Source organism: Mycteria americana, chromosome 6 (assembly GCF_035582795.1).
Source record: "Mycteria americana isolate JAX WOST 10 ecotype Jacksonville Zoo and Gardens chromosome 6, USCA_MyAme_1.0, whole genome shotgun sequence".
Taxonomy (NCBI): domain Eukaryota; kingdom Metazoa; phylum Chordata; class Aves; order Ciconiiformes; family Ciconiidae; genus Mycteria; species Mycteria americana.
The window spans coordinates 15,211,899-15,231,655 of record NC_134370.1 but is presented as its reverse complement, the minus strand read 5'-3'; the positions used below and the strand labels follow the sequence as shown (position 1 = coordinate 15,231,655).

Below are 19,757 nucleotides of genomic sequence, written 5' to 3'. Positions count from 1 at the left end.
TTACTAGCACTTACTCTTAGATGTTATTATTGGTAATTGCTGTGTTATGATTACAAAGCACTGGCATAAATCTCACTGAGCACCTCTTTGGGTTTCTGAGGCAGAACATTCACATGCTCTTCTCTGACACCATGTTCCTAATTATTTGCCGTGCATGCCTATCTGCAACTCATCACCAACTGAATCAACCCAAACAGCTGAATTCAGCTGGTCTAGAGATTTTGGTATGCTTTATGCTAAACCAAAGGATGTCTTCCATCCTTCAAATTTACCTTCCTTTCTAGGTTACTTTAGAAGCCAACTAGAAAGTTTCTCTTCTTATATGCCACAGCCAGATGCACTACATTTGATGCAAATGCCAAGAGGAGCATGGTCCAAGTAGTAAAGTATGAATTGATTCCCACCCACAGCTGCCATTCTCTGAAAGAGATAAGGAATACTGATTTCGGCAGCACTGCCTGAACAGCTAAAGGCTTCCTCCTGAACCCAGCATACACAGCTGGGCTGCAGCTGTTGCTACCGCAGCAGTGCAGGCAGCAGCTGCTGCCAGGGGAAAGGCAGCAGCTCAGACAAGAAAGGGGCAACCCACCCAGAAGGTCCCACAATCCAGATCTGGCTACCACAGCCACCAAAGCTGGATCACCCCAGTTGGAAAGTATTTTGGAGAAGTGTACCTTCCTGGAGGGTTCAGTGAGAATTTGTTTCCTGAAAATCTAGCAAGAACATATCTTAAGTGTTTTATGTACCATGCCAATGTTAACAGGGAGAACTACTAGACCTGGGTCAAAGCCAGCTAATCCAAAGGCCTGTTCTTAAGCAAACAGTGGAAAACCACTCTATTTCAGAGCCTCCCACAGAAACCTGTACAGGAAATCTCTGTTTTACCCTTTCCTCTGAACCAATTGCGCCAAGCAAGGTTAAATGACAATCTTGTAGTAAGCATATATGCAAAATAGTAAGTCTTTGTTTGAAAATATCTGGAAGGCAGCTGGGAGCTGTGAATACTCTATAACTACATTAAGCTAAGTTTGGACTGCATAATGACTTCAAGGAACCTTTGTTTTTAAATAAATCACTTGTGGTGAAAGGAGCCAGAATGGTAGTTTTGGAGACCGAAACTGTCGTCTTATTTACAGGATGGGTACAACACAAGCAGTACATTGTTCCCACACATCTGTTTCTACTAACTTACTTCACTTTGGAGCCACCTTCAAATCTGAAAAGAATCACATCTCCTTGGGCCTCCCTTTCTTCTTCCATCCACCTACAGAAGCTGTGCCCACACATCCTTTAATTTCAAAAGAGAAACCAACAGGTTGCTCATGTCCCAGCATCATTTCTACAGGTACCTCATTACTGTGTCTCCTGCTCTCCGCATTTAATGGGCTCACACCTTTGCAGCATTTAAAGCAGTTGTAGCTGGTATGATGCACAGGGTAAGAACCCACTTGTTTTCTTGCTTACGTGTTAAGAGAAGGTAGCATGCAGATAATCACAGTGGGGTTTCCAACCTTCCCAGTTTAGTCAGAACTTTATCTCTAATGAAACTACCAAAAAAGGTCTGGCTGTGCTGCTAAATCCCACAGCAGGTATTCACGCCCAGAAGATGATAAGCTAAGGCCACCAGCAAGCAACAAGTTTAGCCTCCACCATCCTGTACCAGACCTGAAAAAGTGATAGGACTGAGAGGGCTGGCACACGGTCGTTCTCTACTCCTACGCCTGGAGACTCAACTGTCTGGAAAGTAAGAGCAAATCTGCTTTTGACCTTATAGTAAGGTGCACACACTGTTACACATTCAGGTAGTAGTAAGATTCGACACAGACTGCTGTGGGGTTTTTTAGGCTGAATTACTCAGGCTCCCTTCTTGATCTCATGCTGCCATATAAAAAATGCATTTCTCCTAATACGGCTTCATACAGGCAGGTCTCCCAAGCACCTTTTTAGCCCTGCAAACGCATGCACGAGACTTAATGACTACCCTTATGTAGGCGGGTTTAGATTATCAATTGCTTACAGCGGCTACCTTAAATACCTACGCAATTTTTTCCAGATGTTGCTTAAGGCCTATTTACTGTACATTAAGTTCTATTTATTGTACATGCTGGATTCTCTCTGTGGTTGTGTTAAGAAAGCAGACTCACATTATGCATGCTCTCTATGTAGAGTACACAGTCCAAGGTTTTAGGAACCATTCCAGTTAAGAAGTCATAATGATTAAAAAGCAAAATACGGCTCATTGCTACGAGCATCATAACCATGACACATAATAATAACTTCTTTAGTAGCGCAAACCAGACATTTTACAGTAGGAAATATTTATATGAATGTGCACTTTGGAGAGGCTCAAAGAATAAGATATGCCTCAGCACAGAACAGCCAACTTTTGAAGACACAGATCATGGCCATTTCAAATATCATTTCAAATGGTATTTGTGCTGCTGACACTATAAATAAAATTTAAAAAGTAGATGGAGTACAGACAATAAGTGAAGAATTCCCATGCGCTGACTTGGTAACATATCTCATCCCAAACACATCCCAAAGAGCGAGACAAGGCTTCCACTCCCAGGCACATTCTGTTCAGTTTTCTGTCCTATTATTCTCACCGCTAAAAAAGCCACAGCTGTTTTCTATCAGGACACCCAGCGTTCGTGAGCCACCCCGAGGCAAGGACACGGCGTAGAGCAGGCACTGTGAACTCATCCCAAGGTACACCACTCAGGCTGTCCTCCGCTGACATATAGTGCTGTCCTCAGTTTCCCTGGGGGTAGAGCTGAAGTGCCTTGCTCTCTTCATGGGTTTACGCTGGATGGCATACGAGTATTTCTTATCCTGAAGCGATTAGTTACTGAGGTGTTCTTTTAAAGGAGTGAAGACAAGGTACGGCCCTGCCAAACAGCAAGCCAGTTCCTATGACAACTTTCCACTGCAGCCTGGCTGGAGACCATTAATCCACCTTCCCCAGGCCAAGCAGTGTCTATGTGGTAACGTTATTTGGGTCATTACAGACCTCTGTAGGATTTTCACCAGTGGCCAAGCAACGGCAGGTTGCATGGTAGTGAACCACCCAGATCCCACAGCACTCCCTAATTTCAAATTCCTACAAAACCATGGGTTCACTGACTGCGACTGCATGACCCCGCTTTTGTCTCTTGCCCAGATTTTCAGGGCAGAGCTGCAGTCAGCACTTCTTCCTGCACGTCCTTGCGAGTTGGTATCTCCAATTGCTGTAGGATTCAAAGGTTGCAGATCATCTCAGTTTCTCCCGGAGCACCGCAAACCTACTCTGCGGCCCGCCTGGGGCCATCCCCAGATAACAGCTCACACGGCAAGCTAACTACCCATCTATCAGTTTTTAACTGAAGCATTATTTTATTAAGCTGAACTGCAAATAACAGGTATGATGTGAGCAAATAAACCAATCTGCTTTTTCAATAAGCATCAGTTAAACATTGTATTTTAATAGCTTGCTTCCCTTTTACTTTAGACACAAAAATAATATACTTGTATATTTTTAAAGGAAATAAACCACTCCTTTCAATGTCTCCCCAAAGAGTACAATACTGCAATGTTTACCAGTATAAACACCACACTAAAGTTTCTGTTTTTTTAAAAACAAACGTTCTCCTGGAAGTTAAAAAAAAGTCTAGGATAAATATTTCTAGTGATTTTAGGAAGGGTCTATTAACTTTCAATTCAAGCTATACTAGGAATCAAACATGACAAGGAGTTACAATTCAAGGGGGATATTATTATTATTATTATTATTATTATTATTATTATTATTATTATTATTATTATTATTATAAATTGCCTACCAACTGGAAATTTGCCTAGGAAAATTTTAGCTTGCATCTGATTTTTGCTAGCGTATATCCTAGAAACAGCGTATAACACTAATGCTACCAATGCAAATATACTAACAGGCTGTTAATTTCAAACCTCAGCTGAAAACATTTCTCCCATTCTTACAATTTTTCTCCCCATTTATCTCTGCAATTGTACTTATTTCAATGGAGCATTTTAAATGTAATTCGGTGGTGCATTTTGCCATACAATTTGTTTGAATGACGCTATACAGAGTAAAGGTTGTATTGTACTATATAATGAAACTACGTCTATGCTTGAACAAACTCCAACTGCTGTTAATCAAACCAGCAAGTTCCTGAATGGTCTTTCGGACTCTGGGCTAATGGCAATAGATTATTTTAAATAGCAGTTCTACTCTAAAATATGTTTAGGTTGACACAGGCTGACAAGGACTGTGACAGACTTCCAGAGCTAAGCTGATCAGTTTGCAAGTAAAACACCAGGGTTTTTCCTCACTGCCAGAACTACAAATGCAGCACGTGAACTGAAGATCAAAATGTAGTTTTGAGTTTTGTTTCTGGTTTTCAGTAAAACCACATAGCACCTGAAAGGACCAGAATATCTTCAGGTTTTCGATTTATTCACTAGTGACAAAGAGGTATATGGATCAATACAATATATTTCAGTTGGTGGCAAGATGTTACTCTAAACTGACACAGGAGACCACTTGGATAGGTAAGATGGGGACGTTTCTAAGTGACTACTTAGAAAGCATTTTGCAATCTTTGAGGTTCAAATGGTAAATCTTCCAGAGCTAAAAAAAAAAAATCTTTTAAAACATAAGTGATTATGCCTTGGAAGGAATGTTCTCAAGACCACGTCAGAGAGGATCCTTAGTATCCAGCTTGGCAGCCTTTAGAAACACTAGCAAGGGAATAAACTTGAGGGTTTCATAATCTCAGTGGTTCCAGGAATTTTTAAAACTGCCTGTGCTACAAGAAACAGTACTGCCCTATTAAGTCATCTCGTCTATCAGAAACCAATGTAGGTTCGTTTCCGCCGTATATTTTGCAACATTATTTTTGGCACAAAAGGAAGGGTTAAAAAAAAAAGCATAAGCAAAATACGAGCAAAGCAGTTTTGCGTTCTTTTTTTTATTTATTTATTCGGTGCCTCGCTCCTGTCTTTAGGTTATCAGCTCAAGCCTGATACAGCGGGACTGCCAAGAGCAACTCAAACGAAACAGAGCAGTGACAATGAACCCTCGCCCTGACGCAAGGCTGTCCGGGAACCGTTCTGCCCAGCGCCGGCTTCAGGCTTTCCTCAGCGAAGAGGATCGCCCCTACCCACCCCCCCAGCCGGGGTGGCGGCTACCCCGGGGGGGAGCTGCGAGCTGGAAGGTGCCGCCGGGACCCCTCCGGTCCACGTGGGACGGAAGGCGGAAACCAACACACCGGGCGCTGGCCCCGAACCTCAGAAAAACCTTCCCCAGGGCTCCTTCTCCTCACGCTGCCCCTCGGACGGCAGAGGGAGGAGAGCGCTCCCGCGCCGGGGCGGCAGGCGAAGAGCCACCCTGCCCCAGGGAGGGGGCAGCTGCGGGGCGGGTCAGCTCGGGGCCCTGTCTGGGGGCGCGGCGGGGAGGGGAAGGGAAGGGATCGGGGGTTCGCCCCGCCGGGGACGGCACAGGGGGCCCGTACGGGATGGGCCGAGGTAACCTGGGGGCCGCCCTGCTTGGGATGGGATGGGATGGGACGGGACGGGACGGGACGGGATGGGATGGGAAGGCAAGAGGGGGTCCCGGGGCACAGCAGCCGGGCAGAGGAGGGGGCCAGCCGGGCCCCGGGGAAGCGGCGGCGGAGCCGGTGGGCGCTGCCTCCGAGAAGATCGCCTCATCGGCAGAAGGGGAAGTGCCGCCGGCGGGCAGCCGGGCTCCACTCACTGCCCCTCCCCTCCTCAGCCCCAGCCGCGACAGCGGACAGACCCCCCCCTCTTCCCGGGGTGGGCGCCTGAGGGGAGCGAGGAGGGGGCGCTCCCCCCCCGCCACCGCCCGTTCCCCCCAACGCTCCCCGCCACGCGCCCGGCGCGCGCACACGCGCACGCACTGCCCCCGCGCGCCCGGGCCGCTCTCACCTCCTGCCGCGCTCGGAAGAACTACCCCGCACAACTGCCGCAGCGCCCAGGCGGCTGCATTGCGCAGGCGCGCCCCGCGCCCCGCCCCTCCCGGCGGCAGGGACCGGGGAGAGTGTGCGAGCCCGGCGCTCAGCCGCAGAGCAGCGGCGGCAGGGAGCGGCGGCAATGTGCCAACCCGCGGAACAGCCGCACAGACCCTCTCCCCCGCCCCCCAACAGCCCCCCCAGGGCCTGGCATCGCTCCGGCCAAGATCTCTGGGGCTGCACCCCCGGCTCTGCACCTCCCCTGGCCCGGCACCGCCCCGGCCCCGCACTCCCGGCCTGCCTGAGCAGTCGGCCTCAGTGCCGGCACGCACCACACTGGCTGAAGGAGCCAGAGCTGTGGTTAAAATAACGCAATTCATTATTGATTTTGGGGGAGTGCGTTTGCAGCGCGGGCTGGGGCGAGGGGAGCCGGGGTGCACCCCATCCACCGTGGCAAGGGTGGCAAGGAGGTCCCGGGGAGCGGCTGCAGGTGGCACGGAGGGTGATGGCCGGGGGCTTGGGGGACACTGGCCGAGGCAGCAGGAGGAGGGGGTCCTCCCTGCCCGTCCCAAGCAAAGGTCCGCTGCCACCACCGAGCACGGGCCTGCACCCGGCACACCTGCGGGCATGGTGGTCCGGGCTGGAAAGGCTCAGGGGACGGTTATGCAGAGCAAACAATATCCAACAATATCCATTCCCAGTTGTACCACAAATGCCCCAAATGTACCAATGCCCCAAAAAGTGCTGGGCAAAAAAAAACCTGCCTGGCAAAACGAGCCTCCCTTTTTCTCCCTGTTTTTCCTGACCCTGGAGGCCTGGAAAAGGCCGCAGCCCCAGCGGGGTCCTGGCCACCTCGAGGTGGTCCCTGCCAGTGACAAGGGTGACGGCAGCCGTCCGCCTGCCCCAGCTCACCCCAGGCCCACGTGGCTCTGCCAAACCACCGGCACCCATGTCCAGTCTCCACTCCCACGCCTCGGGTGGTGGCTGGAGGCTGGGAATGCCTCCCCTCCTCTAGCAGCGGCTTTTCCAGCCCCGCCGCTGCGGTGCTTCCTTTATCTCCCCAAGGACGCTTCCCTCAGCTTTCCCTATCGCCCTCTGCTCTGCTCCGGGCGATAAGGCGCTGCCACCACCCTCCACAGCACAGGGACACACCGCTGGGCAGGGTTTTGCTGACTCGGGCACACTTGGCCCATTGTGGCTGTCTGGGCTCTGCGAGCCTTGCTCCATCGCCTTGCCAAGGGGAAGCACCTAACAGCACCAGCCTTTAACACGTGCTGTTAATTCTGGTTAAAGAAAAGCCTGTTTTTGGCGCAGAGCCCACGGCAGAGCGGTGTTACCCACCTGGGAAGCTCAGCCTGCATCTCCCAATGCCCTGGGACATCTCACGGCACCTGCACTCGGCACCCAGTGAGGGATTTCACTTGGAGATGCATCTACCTGTATTTGGGAGGTCATTTCCACGCACCCCCATGGCAGGGCCCATCCTGGAGTGTGTGTCTGTCTGTATGTCTGTGTGTCTGTGCATCTTTCCAACAGATAACCCCAGAAGATGCACTGAAGCCAACAAGGGTGACTAAAAGTGCGAAATGGCTTTTCTATGCAGGAAAATTAAATAGACAAAAATCCTTCAGCCTAGGAAAGAGACTGAGGGGGGTAAGACAGAGGTCTGCAAAATCCTGCATGGGGAGGTGGATGGGAAGGAACCGTGTCCCAGCTCTTCCACTGTGTCCCACAAGCCAGGGGCATGGAATGAAATTAGCTGGCAGCGACTCTGAAGTGCAAACAAAGATGATGTTTTTTCATACAGCGCATTATCAAACTGTGGATTACAGAGCACGGTGGCATCCAGGACGTGAACTTGCACTGATTAGATAAGGGCCAGCAAACACAGGGATGTGACTGCTGCCCAGGGAGCCCCAGAGCCACAGACAGCCAGAACCAGAGAACTTATACCAGGGAAGCATAAATCTGCCACAGTCAGAAACAAACTCCTGAGTTAGAGGGACCCAGTACAGCCATTTTCCTATTTTTATTAGTGTTTTTGTGTGTGTGCAATTCAGCAAATACATCCTTCTTTCTTATTAACATGTTTGTCATTTACATATGTTTTCTCCCTGATTTTGCTGCCCTTACCCACAGGGGTCAGCCCACCTGTGCTGCGGGAGATCTGGCTGCAGCCTCACAGGAGACACTTGGATCTGCCTTTTTCCCACCGCCAGGAAGCATTTCCCTCTCACGCGGCCACCGCAGTGAAGCCGGGTGGCGAAACACCTACCCAGAGCATTAGTTTAATGGACTGTGCTGGAAACTGGCCGGAAGGTGTGTGTCCCATTGCTGGGTGTGCACAGCTCAGAGGACGGCTTTTTCCTCTGAATCACAAGCCCAGGCAGATTGCAGCTCGGGAGATAAATTGTTTAACGAGCCCCATCAGCAGGCGGCTGCTGTGCGAAGAGGATCACAGAGTTTTAAGGACTCCTCCTGCTGTCTCACAGGCACTGATTTTTGAAGCAACTGGGAGGTATGGAAAGGTCCTGGGCAACTAGGTTTCAGTAGTGCAATTCTTAGATAGTGGACTGTTTTTCTTTAGTTTTCTGCCTGTTTTCTGGCCTGATAAAGACCCCCCCGTGGCCACTTGTGTGTCCCCAATAGAGATCCATGTGTTACTCTGGCATCAAGGTTTCCTGAGGCTGAAAGCAGCCCAGGCACTGCCCCGGTTTCAGTTTGTGCCCACTTCCAGCTTGCCATCTCATTTCAGGACTGACACACTGGTGTTCAGCTTGTCTCCAGCCTCTGACCTTAGGATAGAATAGAATAGAATAGAATAGAATAGAATAGAATAGAATAGAAGTAGAGTAACAGAATTTGGGGAATTTTGGGGGTTTGGGTCTGGATCTTTCAAGGACTTCCTTCCAGTCTGCCAGGACATGGCTCCTTCTCCAGGATGTGGCCACACTGCAGCTCTCCCTCTCACTGGGAGGGCTGTACAGGTTTGTTGGCCAAGTCAGCCCCTGAGAGCTGGTCAGGGGTTCAAGGGGCTCACAAGGGAATTGCATTTGGGTGCCAGCCACCTGGGATGGGGGTCCTGCTGCAGCTGCCTGGAACATGGGAGCACCCCCAGAACTGACAGCTCATGCTGATTTGAATCCCAAGGTCTCGGCCACCCTTTGCTCCTCTGAAAGAAGCAGCCGTCCAGCGAGCTGGAGCCACATCCTTGTTCTGCAGGACAGCAGCGCTTACTATCATTTATTGACTTCAACTCCTTGTGCTCATTCAGCTACAAGGTCCCAGCAGTCACACCAGCAACGGGCTTGGGTCCCACCTGTTTCGTGCAGTCTCCTTCCCTCTGTGTAGAAAGACTCCAGAACACCTCAACCCATTAGGAAGCAAAGGGATTCAATCTCATGGACATCAGCAGTCCCTGCAGAGACCCTTGCATTTCTTCTGCTGGAGGACACTGTGACACTCCTAACTCCGCTGTTAGACTACATATGTATGGCAGTGCTAAAACAGCACAAGTCGGGAGGCCAGGATAGGCTGCACTGCACTTTTCGAAGACAAAAGAGAACCACAACAGCCTTCACCATCAGTAATAAGCATCAGAGCAAAGTCATCAAAATGGTGCCACACACACAACTAAGCAGAGCTGGTAACTTCGCAGTTACTTGATCAGTTATTGCCAGTAGCAGAAACCTGACTTAGGATATTATAATGCAAAGCAATGGGTGTCGAGGAAGTAGTAAAATGCACTTGCGTGTGAGGAGTATGTGAAAGACCTAAAAAAAACCCAGACCAAGGAGAGCATTTCTGCATCAGCAGTGTGAGCAGGCAGCCCGGGCCAGGTGTCACGCTCCAGGGCCAGGATGGCTGGCAGACCCCAGCGTGGGCTGAGGCTGTCTGCCTGGCCTGCTCTGCCACCGACAATCCAAGTGCTGTAGCCTTGCAGCCACCGACCTAAAATGGGCTTCAGGAAAATTGAGTCCTTCCAGGAAAACTACCTGTGAGCAGATCTGAGTCCTGGAAAAACAAGGCACAAGCCAGGTCTCTTGCCCAAGTGTGTGCATAGCTCCTGTCTCTTTCCTTTGTCTCCACCGACGGACACTCCTCATTCCTCCTATGCCCTATGGGACAGACAGACAGGATGAAGGTGGGGTATATACATGTGTGTGTTGATCCATCACCAATCCCTGACTGCAGGCGTAGGACCAGCCTGCTCCGGCAGTGGGGCAGTGCTCCACCTTGGGCTGGGCTCACCTCACTCCCAAGTGAAAGGGATGTTTTCCCCATGGGGTTTCTGCCCCAGGCAGTGCCCTTCTAAGCATGGCTGCAGGGACGTGGGCTCCTGTGCACTCCAGCCAGGGTTGCTGCCATGCTTGCAGGGCCTCCTCCGGAGCCACTGTTATCATTAACTTCTGATCCCAAGGAGATGTGAATCCCAGTACCATCTCTCCCCATTTGGCTGGTCCCTTTGAAACAGTGACAGGTCTTTTGGAATTCACATCTCTCTCCAGTGCCAGCCCTGGCTTGCTCGTCCTCCCCGCTCATCTGCTGGACCTCCCTCATGCTGTCCCCTGGTCACCTGTGAGGAGAAGCAGGGACAAGTGGAGCAGAGGAACTGGGCATCAGTGCAGAGCTCAGTGGCACAGAGATGTACAGCAGGAGGCAGGATCTGGTTGCACATTTCACCATGTTCCTCACACCTGGATCACAGTTATTTTAAGCTGTTTTTCCAGGATCACAGTTATTTTAAGCTGTTTTTCCATTTCACAGCCACAGTTTGTGCTGCTGTTCCCAGAGACCAGTCACTTCCCACTGGTCCCTTGGCAGGTCCTGTCATGGGATGCTGTGTTCCTGGGCACGGTGCTTGGCCTGGAGGTGGGGTGTCTGTGTCCCCTCCCCGTCAGCTCTGCAGCCTTGGGTACTCCCAGCAAACCCCTGCCAGTGGGAAGGCCCAGCCCGCTTGTGTGGACAGGAGAGAAACTGAAGTGGTTCTTTCAGTTCCTGGCAAACAACCTGGAGGCAAAATCCTTCCCCGTGTGTCCCCTGTGGTATGGCTGGACCGACGATGAGTCTCTGTTCTGGGCACCCCCTCCTCCAGGCACATCCCCACCTCTTCACCCCCCCCTGCACTCCAACCGCCCGCTGCCCCATCCTGTGGAGACCCCATGCTGCCGTAGGCACCCTCCTCCGGTCCCCACCGGAGGAGAGGGGCTGGGACCAGCCCCGTGGGACACCTTCACCCCAGGCACAGGTGCACAGCACGGGTTCCCTTGGGCATCAGCGGGGACGGCTGGGGATACCCCAGCAGCAGTGGGGTGTGTGTGTCTGTGTCTGTGTGTGTCTGTGTGTCTGCCTGCCTCTTTGTCTCTCTGTGTGCCTGCCTGACTCTGTCTCTCCACCTGCCCATTTCCGCCTGCTTCCTTCTGTTTCTGCCTCTCCTTGCCTGTGCATCTGCGTGTGCATCTGCGTGTGTCTCTCTGCACGTCTGCTCGTCCCTTTGTCTGTCTCGCTCTGAGCATGTGTATGTGTGCATTTTACCGCGAATGTGCTCGTCCCTTTTCGCGTGCCTGTGCGTCCGTCTGTCTCTTTGTGTGTGTGTGACCTTGACCATCTCCCCGTGTATGTTTGCGCGCTCTTTCTGTGTCCCCGTGCGTCTGTCCGTCCATCCCTACACACATACATCCATCTGTCCCGCCCCGTGCCCCGCCCGCCGCCACAGCCCTTCAGCACCGCGGCGCACGGACAGCTCCCGCCGCCTCCTACCGCGGCGGCCCGGGGACGCACCGCCCTCCGCACCGCACCGCGCTCCGCACAGCACCTCAGAGGGGCTCCGCACCGTACCGCGCACCGCACCGCTCCGCACCGCACCGCTCCGCACCGCGCCCCCTCCCCGCCGGAGCGCCCCGCCCCGCTCCGCACCGCGCCGCGCCCCGCCCCGCCGTACATAAGCGCCGCCGCCGCCGCCTTCGCCGGTCCTGCTCCGTCGCCATGAGCTACGGCGCGGAGCCGGCGGCGCTGGCCGCCTCCTACCGCCACCTCTTCGCGGAGGCCCCGCGGCGCCCCGAGGGGGCGGCGGGCCGGCGGGCGCGCCCGGGCGCGGAGCCGGGGCCGGGGCGGGAGCGCAGCGCCGAGCCGCGGCGGGCGCGGGCCAGCGAGAAGGAGCAGCTGCAGGGCCTCAACGAGCGCTTCGCCGGCTACATCGAGCGGGTGCGGGCGCTGGAGGAGCGGAACCGGGCGCTGGCGGCGGAGCTGGCGGCGCTGCGGCAGAGGTCGGCCGAGCCGCGCCGGCTGGGCCAGCTGCTGGGCGGGGAGCTGCGCGCCCTGCGCGCCCGCCTGGAGGAGGCGCACGGGGAGCGGGCGCAGGCGGCGCTGGAGCGGGCGCGCCTGGCCGAGGAGACGCAGCGGCTGCGGGCGCGCTGCGAGGAGGAGGCGCGGGGCCGCGCCGAGGCGGAGCAGGCGCTGCGCTCCCGGCAGCAGGCGGCCGAGGGGGCCGCCCGCGCCCGCGCCGACCTGGAGCGGCGGGCGGCGGCGCTGCGGGAGGAGCTGGCGGCGCTGCGCAGCGCCCACGCCGAGCAGCTGGCCCAGCTGGGCGCCGCGCTCCGCGCCGCCGCGCCCCCGGCCCCGGCCCCGGCCGCGGCCCCTGCCCCGGCCACGGCCCCGGCCCCGGCCCCGGCGGGGCGGCCCGACCTGGCGGCGGCGCTGCGGGAGCTGCGCGCCCAGTACGAGGCGCTGGCGGCCCGCAACCTGCAGGCGGCCGAGGACTGGTACCGCGCCCGCTGCGCCCGCCTCCACGAGCGGGCGGCCCGCAGCCAGGAGGCCGTCCGCGCCAGCCGCCGGGAGGCCGGCGAGTGCCGCCGCCAGCTCCAGGCCCGCCTCGCGGAGATGGAGAGCCTGCGCGGCGCCCACCAGTCCCTGGAGAGGCAGCTGCAGGAGCTGGAGGAGCGGCACAGCGCCGAGGCCGCCGGCCTGCAGGTGAGCCGGGCGGCGCCGGGAACCGTCACCGAGCCCTCCCCGCGCAGGGTCCCCGGCACCGGGCAGCGCCGGGCAGCTCCGCCCCCGCAGCTCGATACGGTGCGGCGCCGAGCATCCTCCTCCTCCCGTGCAGCCTGCCCCAGCACTCGGCACCTCCATCCCAGCGACCTCCCCCAGGCCTGCGTAGCATCACCGGGCATCCGTATCCCACGCGATCCCCCCGGCGCTGTGCAGCGCCGGCACCTCCGACCCAGCACTCCCCCTCCCCTGGTCCTGTGCGGCGCTGAGCATCTCCACTGCATGCAAAATCCTGCAGCGCAGCTCCTCTGCAGCAGCCCCTCCCGCGGTATCGTAAAGCGCTGGACAGCCCGGCCCAATGCGGTGCCCCCCCGCACCGTGCGGCACCCGCCGCCCCCGCTGTCCCGTGCTGTGCTGCACTGCATGCAACACCCCCCTCCAGCCACCAGCACTGCAGCAGCCACCCCCTCTGCCTTGTGCAGTGCCCACCCATGCAGGGGCAGTGCCCTCGCAGCACTGCGCAGCGCCAGGCATCCTTGCAGCTTTCCTCCCCCCTGGCATAGGGCCTCTCTGCCCTGCACAGCAGGTCCTGCCCCACCGGGGCACTGCCTGCTGCTTTCACCCTTTATCCATAGGCAGAACCCCAGAGGGCAGGTTTTGGGGCGACAGGCAGGGCCAGGACACTCCCTCCAGCACCCACTTTCCGCAGGGGAAAAAGGTCTCCTTGCACAAGGCAGCGCTGTTTGGGACATTGCCCCATCCCTGCCCTGTCCCTTAAGGGTCAGCTCCAGAACTGCCCACACGTTCCCCATCATTGTGGGTGATTCCTCGAAGCCGCCTGCCCAGGCTTGGCCCCTCGCCCTGTGGCCTGCCTCTTGGCACCTGTGCTGCAGAAATTGGAGCTCTGCAAACGTTAAGGCTGAATTTGCAGCCAGATCCCAGCATCTCTTATGTCGGTGGAAAGACTCACGTGGGGCGGACACTAAGCGCTCCGTCTCTCTCCTTCTATTACCGCAGTATTACCACATTTTCTTGCTACAGGGAAACGTTCATGATTTATAATAAAATAAATCCTGAGATTGTTCTATTACTTGGCTATTAAATGATCTGTGGTTTCTAAATCAAGTCCTTTCCTTCTAAATACTGAAACAACTGCCTTATGTCATACCTGAAGGACGTTGTTATTTCACACCCAAGTAATGCCTTGTCATTTTCAAGGCCAAATTTTGCCAGACTTTCCAGAATTTGTGACTGTAGCCCCAAGCTGCTTGCAATCTTCCTGAATAGTTGAGGTCTTCTTCAACAAATATTGTGGAAATAGGCAATATACAATATTTCCTGTAGTGGGTGAAAGGATTACACACAGTAATCTTCTTAAATAGCCTTGATGCCATGTGAAAAGAGGGATTCCAGGAACAGCCTATCAATTGGGAAAAAGAAAAATAATGCAACTGGATTAAACAGCACCATAATTGAAATTGCTTTAGCGGCAGCACAGCAGCTTTTTCCTACATGATGGTCAGGATCTGCTTTAAGTGTGGTAATACTTAGGAGTCTTTTGGACAATGTACATGTGTAGCAGCTAAATAATTTCCCTGGCTGCAAGCAGTGGAAAAGGATGGAAGTCTATCTTAAAAGAGAATATTATTGTTTGAGCTTTTAAAAAGTTCCTATCGACTGCTAAAGCAGGGACACATCTTTATGGTTGTAGGCCATGCAGTCAAATCTGAAGCAATATGTGAGAGCTTTCTGTTAGGGGAAAGGCTTGCAATGGTGTGGGGAGGAGGTTTTATTCAACCAGCTGGTAGAGCTGGGGTGTGGAAGAGAGGTACAGACAGGGTAACGAGAATAACCCATTTTTAAAGAGCATTTTGTTCCTGCAAGCTGCAGGCAGAGGGAAGGGGGCTGTAGGCACGGAGGGTCAGAACAGCGAGTGGGGCTGTCCTGGGGTTAGGTCACCCCAAGTCCCTCCCTCCTGTCATGGCTCAGTGCAGCAGCAGTCTGGCTGCATTGGAGCAGAGATTTTAATCTGTACTGCAGCGGCATCCATGCACGTCCTGGAGCTCTTCAGTTGATGTCCCAATGGCCTCCTTGAACCCTTTCTCATTGCCCAGTCCCACCTCAGAGACACAGCTCCATGCAGCTCTTTTGCTGCGGGAGATGGTCGGGCCACAGGTCAAGGCACAGATCCCAAGGATGGCCCATACGTGTCCGGCAAGGCGGGATATGTCCAGCTAACTTGACTGTGAGATGCCCCATACCACGCTCAGGATGAGCTGGCACTGCTTCTCTGAGGGTCTCAGCTCGGACTGGCCTTGTGTCAGGCTCGCCGCAGCTCCCTGCTCCTTGGGCAGCTCCACATCTCATGGCTGTCTCTGCACTGTGCGCAAGGAAAGTTATGCAGGACACAAAGGAGGGGACAGGATGGGAATGAGGACAGGGACAAGGTGGGGATGAGGCCAGGGAGAGGATGGGGATGAGGTGGCAGAACAAAGCTTGTTCGCTGGAACAGAGGAGCTGGAAGCAATCGCAAAGGCCTGGCTGTGGGAGGGGGTGCAGAAGAGCAGACGTTGGCAGTGGCCATTGCAGGGCTTTGCAGGCAGGGCTGCACTGTCACTTAAATGCAAACTGCTTACTCATTCCTGCTCCAAATTAAGCTCCTCTGGTGGCACAGTGGGGCGGCTGGCAGTAGGAAACCATCTGATTGGGAAGATCCCTATAGGAGCGGGTTTCACTGCTTTCAGGCTGCTGCTTAGATACCTGGGTACATGTGGGAGAAAACTGAGGCTGCTTGTTTTCTGACAAAAAAAAATAGAAAAAAAGATTCATCCCCTTTGTTAGCAGGAGATCTGGCCTCGGGCTCCTCCACATCGGAGGTAGAACTGGATGTAGCAGCCATGGCAGGGCAAAGATGATGGGAAGGATGCTAGAAGGACGTTGTCGTCCACCCTGGCTTTCGCAGCCCTGACTCCGTAACGCCCCCAGATCCCTGCTTTCAGAGCCCCCCAGCCTGGGGCTCCGAGGCATTTTCCAGTGAAGGTGTCAGCCTTCCCCTCCTGGAGCCAGCTCTTCCCTCCTGCCCCAGCAGCACCAGGTCTCCTTCCACCACCCTGGCTGCACATCCCAACCCTTCCTAAGGCCCCAGATGCAGACTGCAGCCCTTCTCCAGGCAGCCGCTCCAGCCGTGGGCTGCTGCAGTGCTGGGCGCTCTCACTTGTCCTGCTGAGCACCCGCCCCTGCTTTGAGGATGTTTAAGCCCAAAACTTCCCTTCCATCTGCAGCAGCCTGCTTGTCCCCCACAGGAGCGGGCGCTCCACCACCGCGTGCTGTTTGTCCCTCTATCTCACAGGCCCTGCTGCAGATGGGAAACTATATAAATCCATCAATGTTCAAAGCCTCCCGCCTCCACACACGCTTGCAATCCATGTCTGGTGCTCTGCCAGCTTCTCCATGCCTATTAGCTTGAGAGTTCATGATCTCAAGCTCCTGGTGGGATGTGCCATCGTGGACCAACTGCCCATTGCAGCTTCCCTGTCTCCGCAACAGGCAGAGCAGAAAACCCACAGGAGAGGTCCCCGCTCTGAAACACATCCCTGAGCACCCTTGCCTTTGCAGGATACCATCGGGCAGCTGGAGGACGACCTGCGAAACACCAGAAACGAGATGGCTCGGCACTTGAGGGAGTACCAAGACCTGCTTAACGTCAAGATGGCACTTGATATCGAGATAGCTGCCTACAGGTAAGGCTGCTCTGACCCTGCTCCTCCCAGATGCCTCCCAACCCGAACCCCGAACCCTGCCAGGCTGGGGTATTTTCAAGGGCCCAGAAAATATCTGGGTACACACTCAAGGAGTAACACCATTGTGTTGCTCATCTCCCCTGCCCAGACCTGCCGTGCTCCTGCCCTGGGAGCAGCCATGGCTCCGTGTCATCCCTTGATCTAGCAGCTGTGAGCTGCGTCCCCCAGCCATCCCAGAAGCAGTGGTTTTTAATGGGGACATTTGGGGTTGGAAACTTGGAAAGTCGAAGTAGATGCAAAAGGCAGAGTCCCTGTGGTTCAGGATTTTATTTTCCTGGGGTTTCTGGAGAGAGAGGAAGGAGCTGGTCTCCTGTACCCCATATTGCAAGTGCTCAAAAAATGATTTAGCAAAGCATGTGATTTTGAACCAGTTTCATGGTGCAATGTGACCAGAGTCAGTGTCCACTGCAGGCTGGGGTGATGGCCTGGAGCGCTCGGACTCGCTCGCAGGTCACAGCACGCCCTCAGGCTTTGCAGGTGTTTCGCGTGAGAAGTCCCCAGACTAACCTCTTTCCTTGCGATGTCCTTGCAGGAAGCTGCTGGAGGGAGAGGAGACCCTCTTCAGCACGGGAAGCGTCGGCCTTTCAGCGCTCAATACCCTCCCCAACCCCACTTACTCCTTCCAGCCCAGAGGCTTTAGTTCCTCTACTCTGTCCTTCAAGGAGGAGGAGCAAGGAGAGGTTATTAAAGTGATCTCTAAAATATCATCCAGCAGGGCTGAGATGATTGAGGGGACCATAACCTCTGCCAAGAAGAGAGGGAGATTAAACCTGCATGAAGGAATCATTGCAAATGCAAAAATGTAACTGTCAGGACCCCATCCGTTTTGCATTTGAGGGGGAACAGTCTCCACTCGGCCTTTAAATTGCTCCTGCGGGCACAAAGCCATGCTGGACTCGCGGGAAGCCCCCCTTAGAAACACGTAACCCCCTGGGGACACCGACCCAGGGCCGGCTTCCTCGCGGGTCCTGCCATGCAGAGGCCGAGCTTGGCACATTGCTCCCTTTTAAATGGGGCGGAGGCAGGGGCAGGTAGCTAGATGCATGTTGGTCGTTGTTGTGGTGGCACAGTGGACTCGTAGCACCCACCATTCCTCCCTCCCTCCTCCCACTGCCGGCGAGGGGGAGCCGGCTGGGACCGCTGCTCAAGCAGCTCTCTGGGGAGGGAGGATGAGGGAATCAACTCAACACGTTTGCTACAACTAGTTTCAAGGCTATAGACCTTCAACTACTATCCAAATCCACATACAGCTAAACTCTTCCCCACTCCTCAAGCAGTAGCCGTCCACTTTTAATCCCAGAAGCACAGAAATAGCCATACTGGACTGTAACCACATCTGACATCTGGTCTATGAGCCACTTATGTTTTAAACTATAAGGAATGTTCTTCTTTTTTTGTCCTGACAACTCTGGTTTTCGGCAGTGTTAGTCCAGCCAGGCACGGGGGGTTTGCTAGCAGCAAGTGGAGGGCAGGGAACCGGTGTATTGGAGGTGAAGGCACCACCATGCCGCAGGGCACAGCACCTCATCTGGTGTCGCTGGCTCCGAAATGTCAGGGTCTGCAGGGCCCCTTGTTCAGCTGCACAGTTGTCACATGAAAACCCTGTGCTCACATTAGCGTCGTGCCCCAGCCGGCGCTGGGAAGCTGCAGGACTCCTGAACACCAGCCCGCAAAGCATCCTCGTCTCCGCTCTAACTGTTCCAACGTGTGCCAAATTTGACATAGGATTTACAACCGTAGGTTTCCTTCAATGCCTTAAAATTGCCAGCAATCGCTTTTGCAAGAGCCGGAGACTCCGCATGTGCGTGTGTTGCGTGTCAGTGCCCTGGCAAGGTTATCATCACGAGACTTTACTGCCCTCGTGGTGGTGCCAGAGTAGTTCCTGGAACCAGCAAATTGTTTGCTCGCACTCTTTCCTCTTCTATTGTAAGGCACAAGTCAATAATTAAAAAGAAATAGTTACGTGGATCAAACCAAGCTGTTTTGTCTTCTTTGCTGCTGCTTCACCTCGGGAGCACACTTCGGTGTCTGGCCCTCAGCCGTCCGGTCCCCAGCAGTCCCTCTCGTCCCCTGCAAAGAGCTTGGTGTTGGGTGCCACTGCCAAACTCTGCTGCTGGGGCTGCAAGGCAAGGCTGGCCCCACCGATGGCAGTGGGGCATGTCTGGGTCTCACCCGCCAGTGCCTGTCGCAATGACCCTGCTTTGTAGGAGTTCATGGCCAGCTGGCCGAGGGAACAAGGTCTCCCATGGCCAAGTGCACCCTCATTTGCCCAGAAAACGGCATCTGAGGCTTTGATTTGCATCACATCCCTGACACCTTGGTCCCAAGATGCCTGCCATTTCTCCTCCACCCCGCCTGTATGCTCAGGGGTTAAAAATAGCCTCTTTGTTTGCCTTTACAAGTGAAGATAAAGCGATTTACACAATAGCAGATGGAAGAAGTGAGGGTACACCCGCTTCTCAAGTAAACCCAGCAATCAATGGTGCCTGCAGAGCTGGTGTGACCAGCACTGGCTTATATCTGGATGATGCCCACTCTCTGCCCCAGGTGAGCCTTTAGAGGAGCACATGGGAGGGCAGCAGGGCAGGGAAAAAGCACGAGCAGGCTTCCTGCTGGGTGTCCCTGCCAGCAGCATGCTGTCCTTTTGCCTTCCCATTCCTGCCTTGTCACGCCACGTCATGGCAATCTACCCGAGAGCCCGAGGGACACTGTGTGATGGTCACAGGCTTCTCCACCAGCGCTGCAGGGCAGGAGCAGCACAGCCGCTTCCCTTGACCCTGCCACACCAATAACCTCGGGGACGAGGCCCTGGCGAGGCCGCTCACCATGGGGTGATGCAGCCTCAGGGAGGGCAGTCCTGCAGGTGGGCGAAGCAAGGGGCACCTTTCGGAGGCAGGGGAGGGGGCTCAGGGCATGGCTGGGGCAGCGCATCCCACCAGCACCAGCAGCCCCCAGCAAAACTGTGCAGAGCAACTTGGGCTGCCCAGGCAGAGCTGGGGCAGGG

The 19,757-nt window shown here is 54.8% G+C and overlaps 3 protein-coding genes across 3 annotated transcripts in view; 2 read left to right on the top strand and 1 right to left on the bottom strand.

Moving 5' to 3' along the window:
- NT5C2 (5'-nucleotidase, cytosolic II) overlaps nucleotides 1–6,037 on the bottom strand; it is a 63,244-nt gene extending 57,207 nt beyond the window's left edge. The window contains exon 1 of the mRNA XM_075504629.1: nucleotides 5,944–6,037. The gene's annotated coding sequence lies outside the window, so the exon portion shown is untranslated. The remainder of the gene's footprint in view (nucleotides 1–5,943) is intronic.
- Nucleotides 2,402–8,647, top strand: LOC142411922 (uncharacterized). Its single transcript, XM_075506585.1, has 4 exons — nucleotides 2,402–2,429; nucleotides 5,093–5,523; nucleotides 7,503–7,619; nucleotides 8,106–8,647. Exons 1-4 carry the CDS (start codon nucleotides 2,402–2,404, stop codon nucleotides 8,217–8,219), a joined length of 690 nt encoding a protein of 229 aa, XP_075362700.1. The 3' UTR covers nucleotides 8,220–8,647.
- INA (internexin neuronal intermediate filament protein alpha) lies at nucleotides 8,258–18,720 on the top strand. Its single transcript, XM_075506584.1, has 6 exons — nucleotides 8,258–8,285; nucleotides 9,448–9,584; nucleotides 10,734–10,838; nucleotides 11,913–12,935; nucleotides 16,569–16,693; nucleotides 17,286–18,720. Exons 1-6 carry the CDS (start codon nucleotides 8,258–8,260, stop codon nucleotides 17,557–17,559), a joined length of 1,692 nt encoding a protein of 563 aa, XP_075362699.1. The 3' UTR covers nucleotides 17,560–18,720.
- The last annotated feature ends 1,037 nt before the right edge of the window (nucleotides 18,721–19,757 follow it).